Source organism: Oncorhynchus gorbuscha, linkage group LG24 (assembly GCF_021184085.1).
Source record: "Oncorhynchus gorbuscha isolate QuinsamMale2020 ecotype Even-year linkage group LG24, OgorEven_v1.0, whole genome shotgun sequence".
In the NCBI taxonomy this organism is placed as follows: domain Eukaryota; kingdom Metazoa; phylum Chordata; class Actinopteri; order Salmoniformes; family Salmonidae; genus Oncorhynchus; species Oncorhynchus gorbuscha.
The window spans coordinates 34,400,073-34,417,007 of NC_060196.1; the positions used below are offsets into that span (position 1 = coordinate 34,400,073).

General features: G+C 42.6%; 1 protein-coding gene across 1 annotated transcript in view; it reads left to right on the forward strand.

The window, feature by feature from the left end:
- Nucleotides 1-16,935, forward strand: part of LOC124013381 (thrombospondin-3b-like) — a 30,190-nt gene that overhangs the window by 11,988 nt on the left and 1,267 nt on the right. Inside the window, exons 2-21 of the mRNA XM_046327689.1 lie at nucleotides 2,489-2,695; nucleotides 3,625-3,878; nucleotides 7,585-7,687; nucleotides 9,575-9,601; nucleotides 9,748-9,830; nucleotides 10,270-10,321; nucleotides 10,958-11,106; nucleotides 11,359-11,499; nucleotides 11,745-11,819; nucleotides 12,038-12,190; nucleotides 12,667-12,777; nucleotides 12,863-12,970; nucleotides 13,068-13,227; nucleotides 13,578-13,696; nucleotides 13,783-13,835; nucleotides 14,835-15,028; nucleotides 15,353-15,531; nucleotides 15,622-15,670; nucleotides 15,833-16,029; nucleotides 16,257-16,429. Coding sequence (XP_046183645.1) covers nucleotides 2,489-2,695; nucleotides 3,625-3,878; nucleotides 7,585-7,687; nucleotides 9,575-9,601; nucleotides 9,748-9,830; nucleotides 10,270-10,321; nucleotides 10,958-11,106; nucleotides 11,359-11,499; nucleotides 11,745-11,819; nucleotides 12,038-12,190; nucleotides 12,667-12,777; nucleotides 12,863-12,970; nucleotides 13,068-13,227; nucleotides 13,578-13,696; nucleotides 13,783-13,835; nucleotides 14,835-15,028; nucleotides 15,353-15,531; nucleotides 15,622-15,670; nucleotides 15,833-16,029; nucleotides 16,257-16,429 — 2,587 coding nt within the window. The remainder of the gene's footprint in view (nucleotides 1-2,488; nucleotides 2,696-3,624; nucleotides 3,879-7,584; nucleotides 7,688-9,574; nucleotides 9,602-9,747; nucleotides 9,831-10,269; nucleotides 10,322-10,957; nucleotides 11,107-11,358; nucleotides 11,500-11,744; nucleotides 11,820-12,037; nucleotides 12,191-12,666; nucleotides 12,778-12,862; nucleotides 12,971-13,067; nucleotides 13,228-13,577; nucleotides 13,697-13,782; nucleotides 13,836-14,834; nucleotides 15,029-15,352; nucleotides 15,532-15,621; nucleotides 15,671-15,832; nucleotides 16,030-16,256; nucleotides 16,430-16,935) is intronic.

Consider the following 16,935-nt stretch of genomic DNA (forward strand, 5'->3'; position numbering starts at 1 on the left):
GCTGCGTGGTCCCGTGGTGTTTAAACTTGCGTACTATTGTTTGTACAGATGAAAGATTTAGATGCACTATTGTAAAGTGGCTGTTCCACTGGATGTCATAAGGTGAATGCACCAATTTGTAAGTCGCTCTGGATAAGAGCGTCTGCTAAATGACTTAAATGTAAATGTAAATGTAATGTGGCACCTTCAGGCGTTTGGAAATTGCTACCAAGGATGAACCAGACTTGTGGAGGTCTACAATTTTTTTGGCTGATTTTTAAAGATTTCCCCATGATGTCAAGCAAAGAGGCGTTGAGTTTGAAGGTAGGCCTTGAAATACATCCACAGGTACACCTCCGATTTACTCAAAAGATATCAAATAGCCTATCAAATAGCTTCTAAAGCCATGTCATCATTTTCTGGAATTTTACACGCTGTTTAAAGGCACAGTCAACTTAGTGTATGTAAACTTCTGACCCACTGGAATTGTGATACAGTGAATTATAAGTGAAATAATCTGTCTGTAAACAATTGTTGGAAAAATTACTTGTGTCACAAAGTAGATGTCCTAACCGACTTGCCAAAACTATAGTTTGTTAACAAGAAATTTGTGGAGTGGTTAAAAAACAAGTTTTAATGACTCCAACCTAAGTGTATGTAAAAGTCCGACTTCAACCATTTGGCGCTGAGCATCGCATTAGTGGAAATCAATTCGGTTCTCAGGGCAGGCCTGGTTGTAGATAGGTTCGAGTCATGTCCGGACATTGTTAGCGTTTTTAGCTTTCCCTAACTTTAGCCTAATTATCGTAACCCGCTGCATTAATTCTCGTAACCTGCTAACTTCTGCTAGTCAATAACGGCAGACCTGCCCTGAGAAGTACGAGATACAGCTCTCTTTCTCGCTCTCACACACACCACAGTAGTGTTCGGGTACTACTGTAAAGAAAAACATTAAGTTAAGTAATTTTTACAGGAGGCTTACAATTACAGTTAATAACAGTATATTTTTTAGCATTTTACCCATAATGCAGTGCAAACTACAGCATTAATTCTGTAAAACACATTTAAGGTATTTTACTGTGCATTCCACAGTGTTTTACTGTTGAAATTACATAAAAGTCTTGTGGACCTGTACAGTGTGGACCTGTACTATAAGGGGGGAAGGTATGCAGAGAACGGCACCCACAAGGGGAGAATTGGTGGTTAGAGGCACCCCTGATGTCAATGGCTTTAGTGTCATGCAGACTGCTGAATTTGCAGCCACTAGGGAGGCAAGAGAACGATTAGAAAGAGGCTGGTATGTCTGTCAGATTATTCTGCCATCTCTCTCATCTCCCTCTCCCTCTCCCCTCTCTCTCTCTCTCTCTCTCACTCACTCACTCCCTCACACACTCACACACACACACACACCCGGACGAGAGAACAGGAAAAATACTCATGGGGGAAAGTATCTCATTTATCTAGGCCTTGTACATACAGCACTTGTTACTTTACAAGTGAGAACTTATACATTTCAGTTTTTGTTTGCTGCACACATTTGCAACTCATGAAGCTACAAGCATTTTAAGACTTTCCCTGTCATCTGCACTCCAGTTTGTTTCTCCCGGCAGTATTTCTAACCTCTCAAAGTGTTTCCACTGCGTTCAGACACCTAGAAGGAGCAAAGAAACATACTGTATATTGCAGCCCCACATCAGGCGTGGTTGCTAAACCCTGGCCATTAACCTATGTTTATAAGACCAATAAATTTCACCCTAAATGGAGAAACATCTCGTAAAGAAAAGATTCCAGCAGCAGCCAGTTCACCGACAGACATAAATTCTGCCACCGACAGTGACAGCAAAGGCTGGTATTTTCTGTGAGATGTGTTAATTTTGCGGCAGGGGAAACAGACCAGAACGATGAAGACAAGAGGCATTGAGTTTGTGTTCTGGCTTATACTTTCTCAATAAACCTTCCAAAGTGGCATTAGACTCAAAAGGATGAATCCCCCACGGTCAATAAATGAATCCTTTCTCTTCTTCTCTCTCTGCATCTCTCTGACTGTTTTCGCCTTCTTTCTCTTGTGTATGTGCCTATTTTCTCTCTATTGCAATATCCCTATTGTTCTACCCTTTGCATCTCTATCCATCCCTCCTTTTTTTCACACCCTACACATGTGCCCACTTAATTTACTGCAGTGGGCTAAATCAGGGTCACACAGTGTCTCTTGGTAGTCTGAAACAAATCTACTTTGAAACAAAAGTATACACCTCACAAACATGGTTACAGGCTTTCGAAAAAAGAAGACACCTGTAACATGTCAGATATAGATTTAAGTATTCAATTTTGAGTTTGCATCCCAATATTATATTTTATATAAATCACAGAAGACTGAAATTGAACAAAAACGTTTGATATAGAAACACTGGATTTTTGGTGGCTTTTCCACCCATGAGGCCATTTAACTGCAGAAAAGGGGTCGACGGATGCATTTCCAAAGTATTCAAACTGGACCACCATCTTTCAGTGATTGACATGCTGGAGCTGCACGACGCCAAGCAGAGTGCGTCCGCGGTGGGGAAGATGTCGGGGGCTCTGGGCTTCGTGTCGGATTTGTACCTGGTGTCCACTCTGCGACTGCCGCCCAAACTGGGAGGTGTGCTGCTGGGCGTCTACAACAAAGACGACAACAGGAAGTACCTGGAGGTGGCCCTCATGGGCAAGGTCAACAAAGGTAGGGTATTGTCAGTAGAGGGGATTGGGAGGGAAGTGTGGTAGATAGATATTTTGGTGTAGCCTAAATTGATTTTCTTCAAGGCCTAAGACACCGTCACCCAGTCCCAATAGTGGGATTCCCCAATCGACCCCTAGCCATACCCCATTGACACTTGGTGATCTGAGAGGGTTGTATAGTTGCAAAACAATGACCAATATGCATGTTGTTGTTTTTTCATATGGTGCTCTCGTTCTACAAACTGTTCTATGTAGGCTAGCTTCAATGATGCTCGGGGTTGCCCGATCTCTAAATTCTGGGTCCATACATGTTAAGAGAAGGGATTAAGATATTTTAGAAGGAGGAGTGGAACCGGAACATGGAGCTCCACCCTCTTTCTTTGAATTTACGGGCAAGTTCATCTCAGTTACCTAGAAGTCAAATTATCTCTCGAAAGTTTGTAACAAAAATGGGGGGGATTCCATTAACAATAGTTAACAATTGTGATTGCCTTTGTAGAAAGCGAAGTCTCCTCCCCCTTTCAAACAGAAACTCTCTGCCAAACCCCTCCCTTCTGCTAATTTCAACCGTGTTAATCTTGAGCAAAAATCACTTTTTTTGTTTTCATTCATTTTTACGGTACAGCCAATTTTGACTTTGTGGCTATGGAACAACGAAAACCCAAAACTAGGAACTATTGTCCAATAGATATTAGGGGAAAGTCTATTTGCCAAATGTCCCCTCCACTTCCAAAATTCAAAAGATGCTAACACCTGCGAAATCGTGATTTGTCCAAATAACCAGTGACGAAAAATCCAAACACAGGAACTACTGCTGCTCTTTATCCCTCACATTCCATTACTTCCAGACAAATTCTATGGTACCAGGTATAATTCCTTGGATCTGTTGACAAGAGATTACCTGATTTTTGTATCCTTTATATTTCTCAGTTCTGGTGCGCTATGTACGTGAGGACGGTAAACTCCACACAGTGAACCTCCAGAACCCCGGCCTCTCCGACGGACGCACCCAGTCACTCATCCTCCACGTGGGTGGGCTCCGACGAAACCACCTCCACATGGAACTCTATGTTAACTGCCGATTGGCCGACTCAGCACAGGTTCTGCCGTCATTTGTCCAGCTCCCATCAGAGGCGGAGTCTGTGGAGATACGAAATGGGCAGAAGGCCTATGCCAGGCTACAGGTGATAAAACACAATTTTATTTTTTCCTAAATTCCCAGCAGTCCTAGACTGAAGTTAAAGGTAGACTCAGAAATAAGAAATTATCATACACAGTGCGGTATCCTGCAAACAGTAAGTCGCTCTGGATAAGAGCGTCTGCTAAATGACTTAAATGTAAATGTAAATGTAAACAACAACAACATTTTAATCTGCCCTATGTTTTCCACTATTGGCTCATCCCAATGTGGGCATGCCTCAATGTGGGCATGCCTGCAATAATTGGGAAGAGCCAATAGTTTTTGTGAAGCAGAAAGCGACACGGCTGCAAATTGTCATATTGCTTAGTCTACCTCTATTTCTTCAGAGCACGTTTCAGAGAATGCTCTCAGACTCAGAATGTCTCTAATCGTACTTCCTAACGTAACCATTTTTACTACACTACTTTAAGACTAAAGCAAATACAGGGAGTATTCCGGATCCCCATAGAAATCATGTAATTAGGTCATTCATTTGGCTATACCGTACATGAAAGACTAACCCAGCCTGCCCACGATGATAGACAAATTCTTCATTTTACGAGTGTTGCTCATTTATAGTTGTTTTACATGCCTAATCTTCTATCCACAGCTGACATCTATGCTACTTGAGCAAATTGCATAGATTTTGCATGGCTAATATGATGTTGTAGACATTAGCTTTCACAGGCAACTTCAAGTTTTGTGAGCAGTTAAATGTCTACTTTCCTATGAGCACCTTTTCATCCTTTACATGGAACAGAGCTGAGCTGCACATCCTATCTGCCAGCTCCATGTCTATGGCTCATGCCGAAGCTTAAATGGAGAACTAGTTAGCTGTAACCATGTGGTGCTGTCAGCATGTATGACTATCTGTCTGATAGGTGCCACACTCGCTGTGGACAAAGAGAGGGCTGTGTTGGGATGGATGAAAGAGAGAGAAAGGGAGGGAGGGAGGAAGGAAAGATCTAAAAGGAGAGGGTACACTGCAGCTATTGTTCCTAGCTTGTGTCTCTTATCTTGAATGGGCCGCTCAGGTGATATGCATGCAGGTGTACACGGCTTCTGACCAGGATCATGTTCACTAGCCATAAAACAGAAGGAACTGTCGGAAGGGGAGTGAAACAGGGGAGGTACTATCAGAACTTGTCCAATAAGAAACAGTTGTTTTCCGTCTCACAACGTTTTGATCATTTTTTTTGCCACAGTGTGCCCCAATGAACACAACCCAGAGCATGTGCCTCAATATGTCAAAGTAAGACCTGGAGTCATTGCTCCCTCTAATTGTTTTCGGACACTGAGCAAATTACAGGTCTGCTGAACTTCCTTCATGTGTTTACTGTGAACACTGAGGCTGTACCATCTTTAAGTTACAATTTTAAAAGTGGCCAGGTAGGCTACAATGTCTATTTGATCATAATGTAGACCTACTGTACCGGAGTGGCCTACCATAAGCAATTTTGGGGAGAAAATGCATCCCATAACATTTTAACATGGAAATAGCTGTTGTATCATTCAGCCTACAGTAGCAGCCAACGTGTGGTGTTCAATGTAGGCCTATATTCCAGGAGACTTTAAAAAAAACATTAATCTGTTTATCCACTTGTCCTTCAGACAAGGAGGTGACAGAAAATTTTGTTATATTGTGTTTGATGCAAAAAAACACTTAACAAAATAAAATGCATTATTATTATTAAAGAGAATCAGACAAAAATGTATTCTACCCTCTGCCTATTGGCTACTTATTTGATTATTCAAGCCTGTCTCAAAATACAACAATGCCGCTTTAAGACATAAAAAAGCTCTTTTACCTGACTCATTTTTTTCAAAGATGGCTAGAAATGTACACATTTTGTGCTCTTGTAGGAAGTAATCACTCTCCCATTTCTGACAAGACATTTGCTATAACTGGGCTAAATAACACACTAACTAGCAAAGAAGATAAACAAATGTACACACGTGGATACATGCAGCTCTAGCCTTGATCTCAAAACAAGCGCATGTACTCCCGACCGTGATTGTCATGTTGCATTGAAAGTGGCTAATATGACATTGATTCTATCACAATTCCCACAGTAGATGGACATGTTGATAGTGTTAACTAACGGGGGAAAACTCTAGAAAGTGAAGTTCAATCTTGTGCTTCTCTGAACGGGCGGGTATTTCTTCTTTACGGCAGTATATGCTATTTATCAGACACTTTTAGTCCTGGAGGAGCTGCAGTCAGGGGATCTGTAGAGAACATTGCCTGGGTTGGTTGCATAATCATAGTCTTAGGCCTTGACATTGATTTAAAGTGGTAGTTCACTCCAAATACAAATTAGCATGAATTTCCACTTACCATGCCCCTTTGTGTGTGAGAGAGTTCAATAAGACTGCGCACACAATTTAAAGCTGCAATATGTAACTTTCTTGGCAACCCAACCAAATGCACGTTAACATGTGAGATATAGATCTGTCATTCTCATTGAAAGCAAGTCTAAGAAGTGGTAGATCTGTTCTATTTGTGCTATATACAGTGGGGCAAAAAACTATTTAGTCAGCCACCAATTGTTCAAGTTCTCCCACTTAAAAAGATGAGATGCCTGTAATTTTCATCATAGGTAGATGATACAAAAATCAATAGCAGATTTAGGGACGGGCGACATGGCCAGCTGCCCATGGCGGCATTCGACACCCCCCTCCCCACTGAAAGGGGGGTTTGCCCAGGGTGCCATACAAGCTACACTTGAAACAAATAGCCAAACCGAAAACCGAAGACAAAAATGCTTTCTGTTACTAAAATCAGTAAATCAATGTAGGCTTAACTGACAAAGGAGTGAAGAGCAGAAATCTTAACTAGCAAGCAAGTCGCAGCATGAAGAACGCAAAGGGGGGAGGGGGGATTCTGTCAGGGGGGGTATTTTCGGCACAACACCTGCACTGTGAGAAGATGAAGCGAGATGGATTTTGCCCGACTTTCTGCAAATTTTCTCAACAATTTAACATTTGATCTGTACAGAATATTTAATTTTCTGTTTCCAAAACTAGAGTCTGAAACAGAGTGGACTGCGTTATGTAGACTTTACCATTTGCCAAAGTAAAACATTTTGCATTGTTTAGGAGGAGTTCAAGGGCGAATTGAGTTATTGCACACGCGCACCAAAGATTTTGATAACTAACCCAAGACAGACCAGAGACTGTCGTTTCCAATGGGAGCAAATTAATCATGTGCCGGTTTGCATGTGCAACTAATCCTGTTGGGCAGAACAATATGCCACTGCCAGTCATTGGGCTTCCTCTCATCACCATATTTGGTAGTGAGCGGAAACTCCAACCTGATGCTTCACATTTATACATCCTGTGAAATCACAGGAGGTTGGTGGCACCATCGTTGGGGAGAACAGGCTCATGGTTATGGCTGGAGCGAATAGGTGGAATGGTATCAAACACTGTTCCAGCCCTTATTATGAGCCGTCCTCCCGTCAGCAGCCTCCACTGGAAGAAATATCTGGCTCATTGTTCTATCTGTGTTCAAACAGCTTAAAATACAATATTTTTGGTTAAGGAAAATGTATTTCACAGCGGTTTAGATGGTACAATTATATTTACACTAAACTTGTTTGTTTTGTCACATAAACTGAAATTAGGCAAACAAATAGAATTTTAGCAACCATTAAATTAGCTTTCCATAGTGCATCTTTAACTGCACTGTGTGCATGTGTGTGTTTCAGGGCTCAGTGGACTCTCTGAAAATGGCTCTGGGTGGCTCCATAGCCAAAGCAGGAATCTTGACCGATTGTCCATTTCAGGGTGATACATATTTTCAAAATTCAGGTACAATCTTTGTATTAATATACCTGTATTTTGCCTAGGTAAGTCAGTTAAGAACAAATTGTTATTTTCAATGACACCCTAGGAACAGTGGGTTAGCTGCCTTGTTCAGGGGCAGAACAAAAGATTTTCACCTTGTCAACTCAGGGATTTGATCTTGTAACCTTTTGGTTACTAGTCCAACTCTCTAACCACTGGGCTACCTGCCACTCCATGTGTTTATGGTATACAACCATAAACACATGCAAACGATCCTCATACTCATTTATTATAATGTATATAATGCCACTGTATATAGACTTTTTGTTTTCTTTTGTTCTACTGTATTATTGACTGTATGTTTTTTGTTTATTCCATGTGTAACTCTGTGTTGTTGTATGTGTCGAATTGCTACGCTTTATCTTGGCCAGGTTGCAGTTGCAAATGAGAACTTGTTCTCAACTAGCCTACCTGGTTAAATAAAGGTGAAATAAATAAATGAATAACGTTGTGTTCACTTCAGCCTCGGAAACGCAGACCTAAGAGCAACAGCACTAGGTCTGGGATTAATAACGGATTGTCATGGTAACTTCGAAAAGGGGTAAAAAATGTTCCGGGGAAGATCCTCTTCAGACAGACAACTCTCCAAACAAATCCCAAAGAAGACGTTTGCAGGCAAAACCTTTGTAGTGGTTTTATTGAAGGTAGTTGTTTCAGATGAGCCACTTGGGAAATGCACTCATAAAAAATTACCTCCGTGATCTCTATCTTGCTAGCTACAGTACTACTTTGTGTCCTGGGGATGTTCAAGCTAGGGCAACAGGTGCATAAGGCAGTGATGTAGGAAAGCCAGAAGTCCCAACTCCACCCTTTCCTCTCTGCCAAATTGACATGTATTACTTACAGATGTGTAAGCTGGAACATTGGTACATTTTGGGAGGCAACCCATCTATATAGAGAGACTGTTACCTTTGATATCTGCTGATATATATGCCCATCCACATCCACCTTAGGTGGTTGGTCAGTTAACTCTGTCAGTCCAGAGAGCCCAGAAAAAATTGGCTTTTCATTTATCTGACTTTAATTTCTGCATGTTATATTTAAGCTCACAATAAAGTAGAACACGACATTTGACATAAACAGTTGCATTCATGAGTTTTATTGACATGGCAAATAAAGAAATAGGGTTTGCCAAAGCAAAAACCTGATCAAAATAAATGTATACGAATGCTGTCAGTACAGAAATAGTTTGCTCACTGGGAAATTAATATCCAACTAGTCAGTGACAACTGTGTGTAGTTTTGAGTTTGTGACAGCAACTATGTAAGCTTATTACAGTATTATAGAACTATGTCCTGGAATTTCCAATGATCTTCTATGTAGAAGAACCCCTTACCTTCTAATGACTCGTGTGTAGTTTGTGGACGTCATAGAGCAGAATGTACGTGTTCGTGAGAGTCTCAGATTTTCATAAATAGCTTTTAATAGTTTGTAGCTCAAACCATTCAGACTTTTTGTCTAAAGGATCCAGGTCCCGGTCCCCTTTGGGATCCACCCCAGAAGTCTGTAGCTCAAACACACAATGTCCCACAGTACGTTTGAGAAACGTGCGAACCGAACCGAACCGAACGGTGGGACTCAGTGGATTAATAGAAGCTGATCTCGGTACTGTATTCTTATCACTTTAACCCCCTCTAGTGGTGACACAACATAAATAACATAGAAATGTCATACTGGTTGTTCTTTTTTCATCTCATTACAAGTTGGTGTATTTTCAGCATGACCATTTGAATGCCAGGGATGCTTACAGGTAGTAGTTCATGTATGTGAGAGGCATTGTTAGGAATAGCATATCAAGATAACTAGACTGTGTTGTGTTTATGATTAAAGTGGACATTTCTGTCTCCATAGCTGGTGCCGATGTCAATGCCATTCTGGGTGAGTATCAATCAGAAAAATTCTGGTTTATCAACCTTCCCCTAACCAAATGTTAACTAACAGTTATAGCTACCGGTATAATGCTATCATTTACTTTAAATATTTCCCTGTGCTTATGTTCTAATGGTTGAACATCTCTGTGTCAGGTGACCATACCAAGGCTTTGATTGGCCAGCTGATCATCTTCAACCAGATCCTGGGTGAACTCCGAGAGGACATCAGGGAACAGGTAAGAGAGTGAGGGGGGAGGCACAATAGGAAGTGACAGTGATTCACGTATTGTCTTATCATCAGGTGAATGATAATGGCAAGGGAAAGTAATCAAAATTTTAAAATGAATAGATTTGCTAGATAGTTTATCAAAGCCTAAGTCAGATACGCCATTGAGTGTAATTGGTCAATATTAGGAGTTGAGAAATAAGGTTTACATTATTAGAAAGAAGATACTGCATTATCCCCTTTTCTACTGAAGGTATGTCATTAAAAAAAGATTCGCTTTATTCATTAAATAAACGTGACATTTTCCACTGAAAAATAAATCAATAAAAATGAAGTACCTTCCAGTGGACAAATACCCTTGTTCTCGAGAGTAACTACAGTATACGTAAAAATACAGTTTAAAAAATGAGACATTTCTGGTGACTGATGTATGTTTGTGATCTTCACAGGTGAAGGAGATGTCTCTGATTAGGAACACCATTCTGGAGTGCCAAGCGTGTGGTGAGTGCTTGAAGAGCAGCACTATACTAAGGCTGGGACTTAGTGTATGAAACAGAGGGGATAAAGTAAAGAAAAGGTCAACAAAAATAGACGAGAAGCACAGGAAATCAACAGAGAGATATATTGAAATCTATTAAATACTTTAGCTGTGTTTGATTGGTCTTGCCTGGCGCATTGCAACCAATGGAAAAGTCCCTTAAAAAGGCAATTCACTGTAAAAAAGGAGAGCTCCCCGCCACTGTTTCGGTAATAAGCTGAGCGATGGGAATGGAGAAATTTAACCACTCTCAAATTCATAGACAGAACTATGGATGGAAGGACTCCATCCATGATGTAAAAATGATAGTTTTAATTATATTTTGAGGCTACAGTTTTTTAAACATTTACTTTGTTTACAAACATTGGAGTAACACAAGCTTATGGTTTCTGATGGGATACGACAGTTAAACTAAGCTTACGAGGCATTTATAAGGGCTATTCTTCAAGAATCAATGGGTACATAATCATTCATTTATACGTTAAAAAAGAAGAAAACCCTGCCTGTATGGCACTCTGTGCAGGCTCGAAACCATGCTGAAAAATGTCTAATCCTATTTTGAACGCTGGTCTGGTATGTTCTATGACTTTGTTAACCAGGCTTCCACGAGCCCCACTCTCGCTGCGAGCCCAACCTCTGCTATAAGGGCGTTCCCTGTACAGAGACCCGGGAGTACCCAGGCTACCGTTGTGGTGCCTGCCCAGAAGGCATGACGGGGAATGGCACCCACTGCAAGGACATTGACGAGGTATTCTAAGGGTTCTATTTCTTGAGCACCAAAAAATGATAGCATGATATTTCCTTAACATTCTTGGGTTAGATTCCCAAAAGCTTTGTAGCTAAGGTGGCACATGATTTCTCTCGACAACCCAGCTGCAAGAGAATAACAATTAGTAAATTGATGTTTGGCGGCCAGCCTTCATTAAGTGAAGCACTTTGCAGTGCGAAAATAATACATTTGTATTGTTACGTTCTGTCTCTCTCTGTCTCTATGTCTAAGTGTGCCGTAGCCCGGCCCTGTTTCTCGCCCGAGGGGTGCGTAAACACGGCCAAGGGCTTCACCTGTGAATCCTGTCCCGTCGGCTTCTCAGGATCCCTCCTCAGTGGGGTTGGGGTGGAGTTTGCCAAGAGCCACAAGCAGGTCTGACCAACATAAGACCCCCTGCTTCTCACACACACCCACATACAAACGTAAACATTGTGCGCACACACACACACACACATACACACACACACGGGAGCCTTGCACATGCATGCCATTCACACACACCATCACTATTGACACCTCTTCTCACACACTGTATGGATGTGCACCGTGCCCAAGTGATTGCCTTTATGGCCATGATGTATTGTCCTTAAATTGTTGTGTTTTGTCTGTCTCTGTAGGAGTGCACAGATGTGGATGAGTGTGCTGACCTCTCCAACACCTGCGTCCCCAACTCTGTCTGCATCAACACAGAGGTCAGTAGAGGAAAGGGAGTCAGAGGTTTCTAAAGTAAAGATTTACCACTTAAAGAAATACACAATTTTCTCTCTCTGTGCCGCTCTCTCTCTTTGTGTCTTTCTCTGTCTCCCTCTCTCTCCCATTCTGTCTCCCCCAACTCCCTCCTCCATCTCTCCCTCTCACCCTTCCTCTCTCTCCCTCCCCCCTTTACCCTCCTGTCCCTCTCCCCCCTCAGGGCTCGTTCAGGTGTGGTCTGTGTAAGGAGAGCTTTGTGGGCAACCAGACGGTGGGCTGTTTCCTGCGGAGGTCCTGCGCCACGCTGGGCTTCAACCCCTGCGACGTCAACGGCCACTGTGTCATAAAGGGTGCTGCCGAGGTCTCCTGCAAGGTAAGACACATATAGCACATCTCAATAGGCAACAAAAAAGGAAGTTGTTGAAGCGATAGTTCACCCAAATTACAAAATGACACATTGGTTTCCTTACCCTGTAATCAGTGTATGGATAGTGTATGCTTTGGTTTAGTTCCCTAGCACTGTTTCCACATGCTAATGTTTTAGTACCAGGGAAACTAAACCAAAGCATGGATTGCTGTCATACCTTGTCCATACACTGTTTAAAGGGTGAGGAAACCAAAATACCATTTTTTATTTGGGTGAAATATTTCTTCAATATCTTTTTAGCAACTAGACAAATCACCAAAATATGACATATTTCCCTAAATGTATTGTCATGGAAAAGACGTCTTTATCTGATTGTAACAGAAACCAGTTGGTTGTAATCTGGCTATACAGTATCACATCATTAAGAAATCATGTTCCATTTTTTTACTACTTAGTATATTCTCTCTGAATATCTCTTCCAGTGTAATGTGGGCTGGGCAGGAAATGGGTATACGTGTGGTCCAGACACAGACAGCGACGGCTATCCCGACCAGCCTCTCCCCTGCATAGACAATGACTATCACTGTCGAGCTGTAAGCCTGTTCCAAACACACACACACACACACACACAAAATGTCTTCCTTGCCCTAAAAATGATGTGTTGTGTTCCCTGTGCAGGACAATTGTGTGAACACACCCAACTCTGGCCAGGAAGACGCAGACGGAGACGGTATAGGTGACCAGTGTGACGAAGATGCTGACGGAGACGGAATCCAGAACGTGGAGGTCAGTCTAGCCTTGTGCGGGATAATGTTCAGTAAGCAAAACGGAATCTCCCTGACTCCACTTCCCACCATTTTGTGTTTCCTCTTTGTTTTTCTAGGACAACTGCCGTCTGGTCCCCAACAAGGACCAACAGAACTCTGATACAGACTCATATGGGGATGCGTGTGACAACTGCCCCAATGTTCCCAATGGCAGCCAGAAGGACACCGACGGAAACGGGGCTGGAGACACCTGTGACAATGACATTGATGGGGATGGTAGGCTATGGATCGCTTCTGACAGGGCTATTCAATTACTGTCCCACAAGGAACAAATTACTGCTGTCCCCCCCCCCCTCCGGTAGTTAATTGATTGATTAATTGTATTGATTGTGTTCCTTATCTGATTTAGTTCCTGATTAGAGGGAGAGAATGGAAAACCTAAGTGTTTCAGTCCTCCAGGGTAGCATTGCTAATATAGGATCACTTGTCTTTCAGATCATAATGAATAAGAGTATATGAACAGGGAATCCTAGATCATCAGCACTTTTACTCTGAGACGCTTTGTGAATACGGACCCAAGACCGCAATTCAATCGCTCACCTTCCTCCTTCTCATCCTCTCGCCAGGTATCCCAAACGTGCTGGACAACTGTCCCAAGATGCCCAACCCTATGCAGACGGACCGTGACGGGGATGGAGTGGGAGACGCATGTGACAGCTGCCCAGAAGTCAACGACCCCTTGCAGGTCAGAGGTCAAGAATACAGTTCTTAGAGCTGAAATAAAAATATAGTTTATTGAGGAAATCTTTGAAATGTCTTTTCTCCATTCAGTCTGACATGGACAATGACCTGGTGGGAGACGTGTGTGACACCAACCAGGATATGTGAGTGATCCTACTAGTTTTCTGGTTTAGGGGGCTTCAGAACCAGATAACAACCCAAAAATGACCCCTTTACCTGGTTGTTATCTGGTTATATCTCCAGATGACAACCAGGCTGAACCAGGTAAAGCTGTCTTTTTGTTGTCATTAAAAAGATATGTATAAAATAAATAATTTTACAATAAGTATATAAACTGACCATGACGCGTCTTTCTTCTTCTCAATGCAGTTAAGCCTAAACCACACCCCGTTATTCAGAAGGGCGTTCTACAACGCTTTGAGCACTCTCCAAGTCTCCAAGTCTGGAAGTGAATATCACGTAGCGCGAAATTTCAGTCACTGATTAATAACATTTGCCCGTGTACTTCAAGATTGAAAAATATAATAAGATAATGTCATGGGACCGGGCTAGCCACTGACGTCCCTTAACGCTCCATGACAGATTCAATGGCTGTAGCATAGCGTATTCGACAGAATGATTAGCTAATAAATATTTGAGAAATAATGAACAATAAGCATATGCTTTTACCTGATAATAGACTACTACTAATAATGTAACAACTTCAAATACCGAGCTGGTAACGTTAAGTAGCCTAGGTTAACTTAGCTGACCTTCAATTGAGGGAACTCAGCAGAGTTTTCTGAGACATTTTTACAACTCATTGAAACTCTGAAAATAAATACATTGGCAAATGTTACCAAACATGATAATAATAGGCCTGCATTACGGTAGGCAGCTAATTTTTCAATTACACTTTCCTTCCCTTGGGAGGTCACTGTCTCTGCGCTGATCGCCTGTGAGTGAGACAATGCTAGCTAGCCAATGGGACTGTAGTAGGACGCCCCTCTGAATAACGGGCCGTGGTTTTGGTTTAACTGTGTTGGGAAAAAGATAGACCATGACGTTGAAAAATACGTCAGGCTGACATCATTTCAACCAGTCTTGCCTGCTGGGTCAATGAGCCTGTTTCTAATGTCCCTGTCTTGTCCTCATGTGTCAAGGGATGGGGACGGCCACCAGGACTCCAGGGACAACTGTCCAGATGTCCCTAACAGCTCTCAGCTGGACTCGGACAACGACGGCATCGGCGACGAATGCGACGATGACGACGACAACGATGGCATTCCAGATGCTGGACCTCCCGGGCCGGATAACTGCCGGCTCATCCCCAACCCCAGCCAGACAGACACTGACAGTATGGAAGGAGTCACAGTAAAATAAATGCTTTGTAGCCCAGTCTTAACAGGATTAAAGGCCCAATCTGTTACTTTACTTTCCAGACACGCAGGAAATTAAAGTTAGATTAGAATTTCAAATTCTGTTTTAAATGTTTTGGAATTTTATTGGCCTGCTGACAAGGTACCACAGGGACCTATGTATGTTTGTCCTAAAATATACTGTGTGTCATACCAGAGTAACCTATTTCTCTCTATACTCCCATCCCCATCGGTGTTCTCAGAGTGGTATATTTTGTGTTTTGATCTCTCCCTCTCTCCCTCTGTCCCTCTTGTCCAATCAGGAAATGGCATTGGTGACATGTGCGAGAATGACTTTGACAATGACTCAGTGATAGACTTGATTGACGTGTGTCCAGAGAGCGCTGAGGTCACAATGACCGACTTCAGAGCCTATCAGACGGTCATCCTGGACCAGGAGGGCGAAGCCCAAATCGACCCCAACTGGATAGTGCTCAATCGGGTGACCATTTGGAATATTCCTAGATAGAAAACAAACATTACATTGTATGTACTTTAATTCATTAACAATTGTTCTGGAATTTTGTTTTAGGGTATGGAAATTGTTCAAACCATGAACAGCGACCCTGGTTTGGCCATAGGTAAGTCTGTAAACCTCCTTCTGTCGCTCTGTGTATCTTTATGTCTGTCTTTCTTTCCTCCCCTGTCTTTATCCCACTTTCTCTCAGTTTTAAATGAAGCTGTATCAATAACGAGCATGACAAGTCAGGTATCTCTCTCTCCCTCCACCTGATCCCCACCAGGCATCACAGCCTTTAATGGGGTAGACTTTGAGGGGACGTTCCACATCAACACGGCCACGGACGATGACTATGTGGGCTTCATCTTCAGCTACCAGGACTCGTCCAGCTTCTACGTGGTCATGTGGAAACAGATGGAGCAGACCTACTGGCAGTCGCTGCCTTTTAGGGCCATGGCCCAGCCAGGCCTGCAACTGAAGGTGGGGGACACAGAAAACTGCATCTGTTGGCTTTAAAGGGACATTACACTCCAACATAAAATGTGTGTCAGATGTTTTTCAGACCTTCAAAGTTGTCTTATGTCAATAGGAGTACACATCCCACCTCCATCATGTTGTGTTGTTCCAGCTACATGCCTCAACTTCAAATGTAATAGATATTAGATTACCACAGCCAAACACTTGACTTTACTCGTTCTGCTCTACAGGCAGTTAAGTCACGTACGGGTCCCGGTGAATACCTCCGTAATGCCCTGTGGCACACGGGCGACACCCCGGGTGAAGTCACCCTGCTGTGGAAGGACCCCAGGAATGTGGGCTGGAGGGACAAGACATCTTACCGTTGGCACCTCAGCCACCGCCCGCAGGTGGGCTACATCAGGTGAGCATAACATCAAAGGGCATTACAGCCACAAATGCTCTAATCCTAGTTGTATTCTCCTGCCAATGCACTTCATCATCACAAATGTTCCTCACTGTTTAATTGAGCCGTTTTCTGTATAGAGATAGATCTATAGCTCTTTATGGCTATCTGTATATAATTCAGATTATGCACTGAATGTACAATGCATTAGGAACACTATCCTCATATTGAGTTGCACCCCCTTTCCCATCAGAACAGCCTCTATTCGTCGGGGCATGGACTTTACAAGGTGCCAAAAGCGTTCCACAGGGATACTGGCCCATGTTGACTCCAATGCTTCCCACAGTTGTGTCAAGCTGGCTGGATCTCTACTCCAAATATCTTGTTCCATCTCATCCCACAGATGCTCAATTGGATTGAGATCTGGTGACTGGGCAGGCCACTGCAGTAAGCTGAATTCACTGTTATCTTTGTGGAACCATTGCTGGACAATCCTATCCTTGTGGCATGGGACATTATCCTGC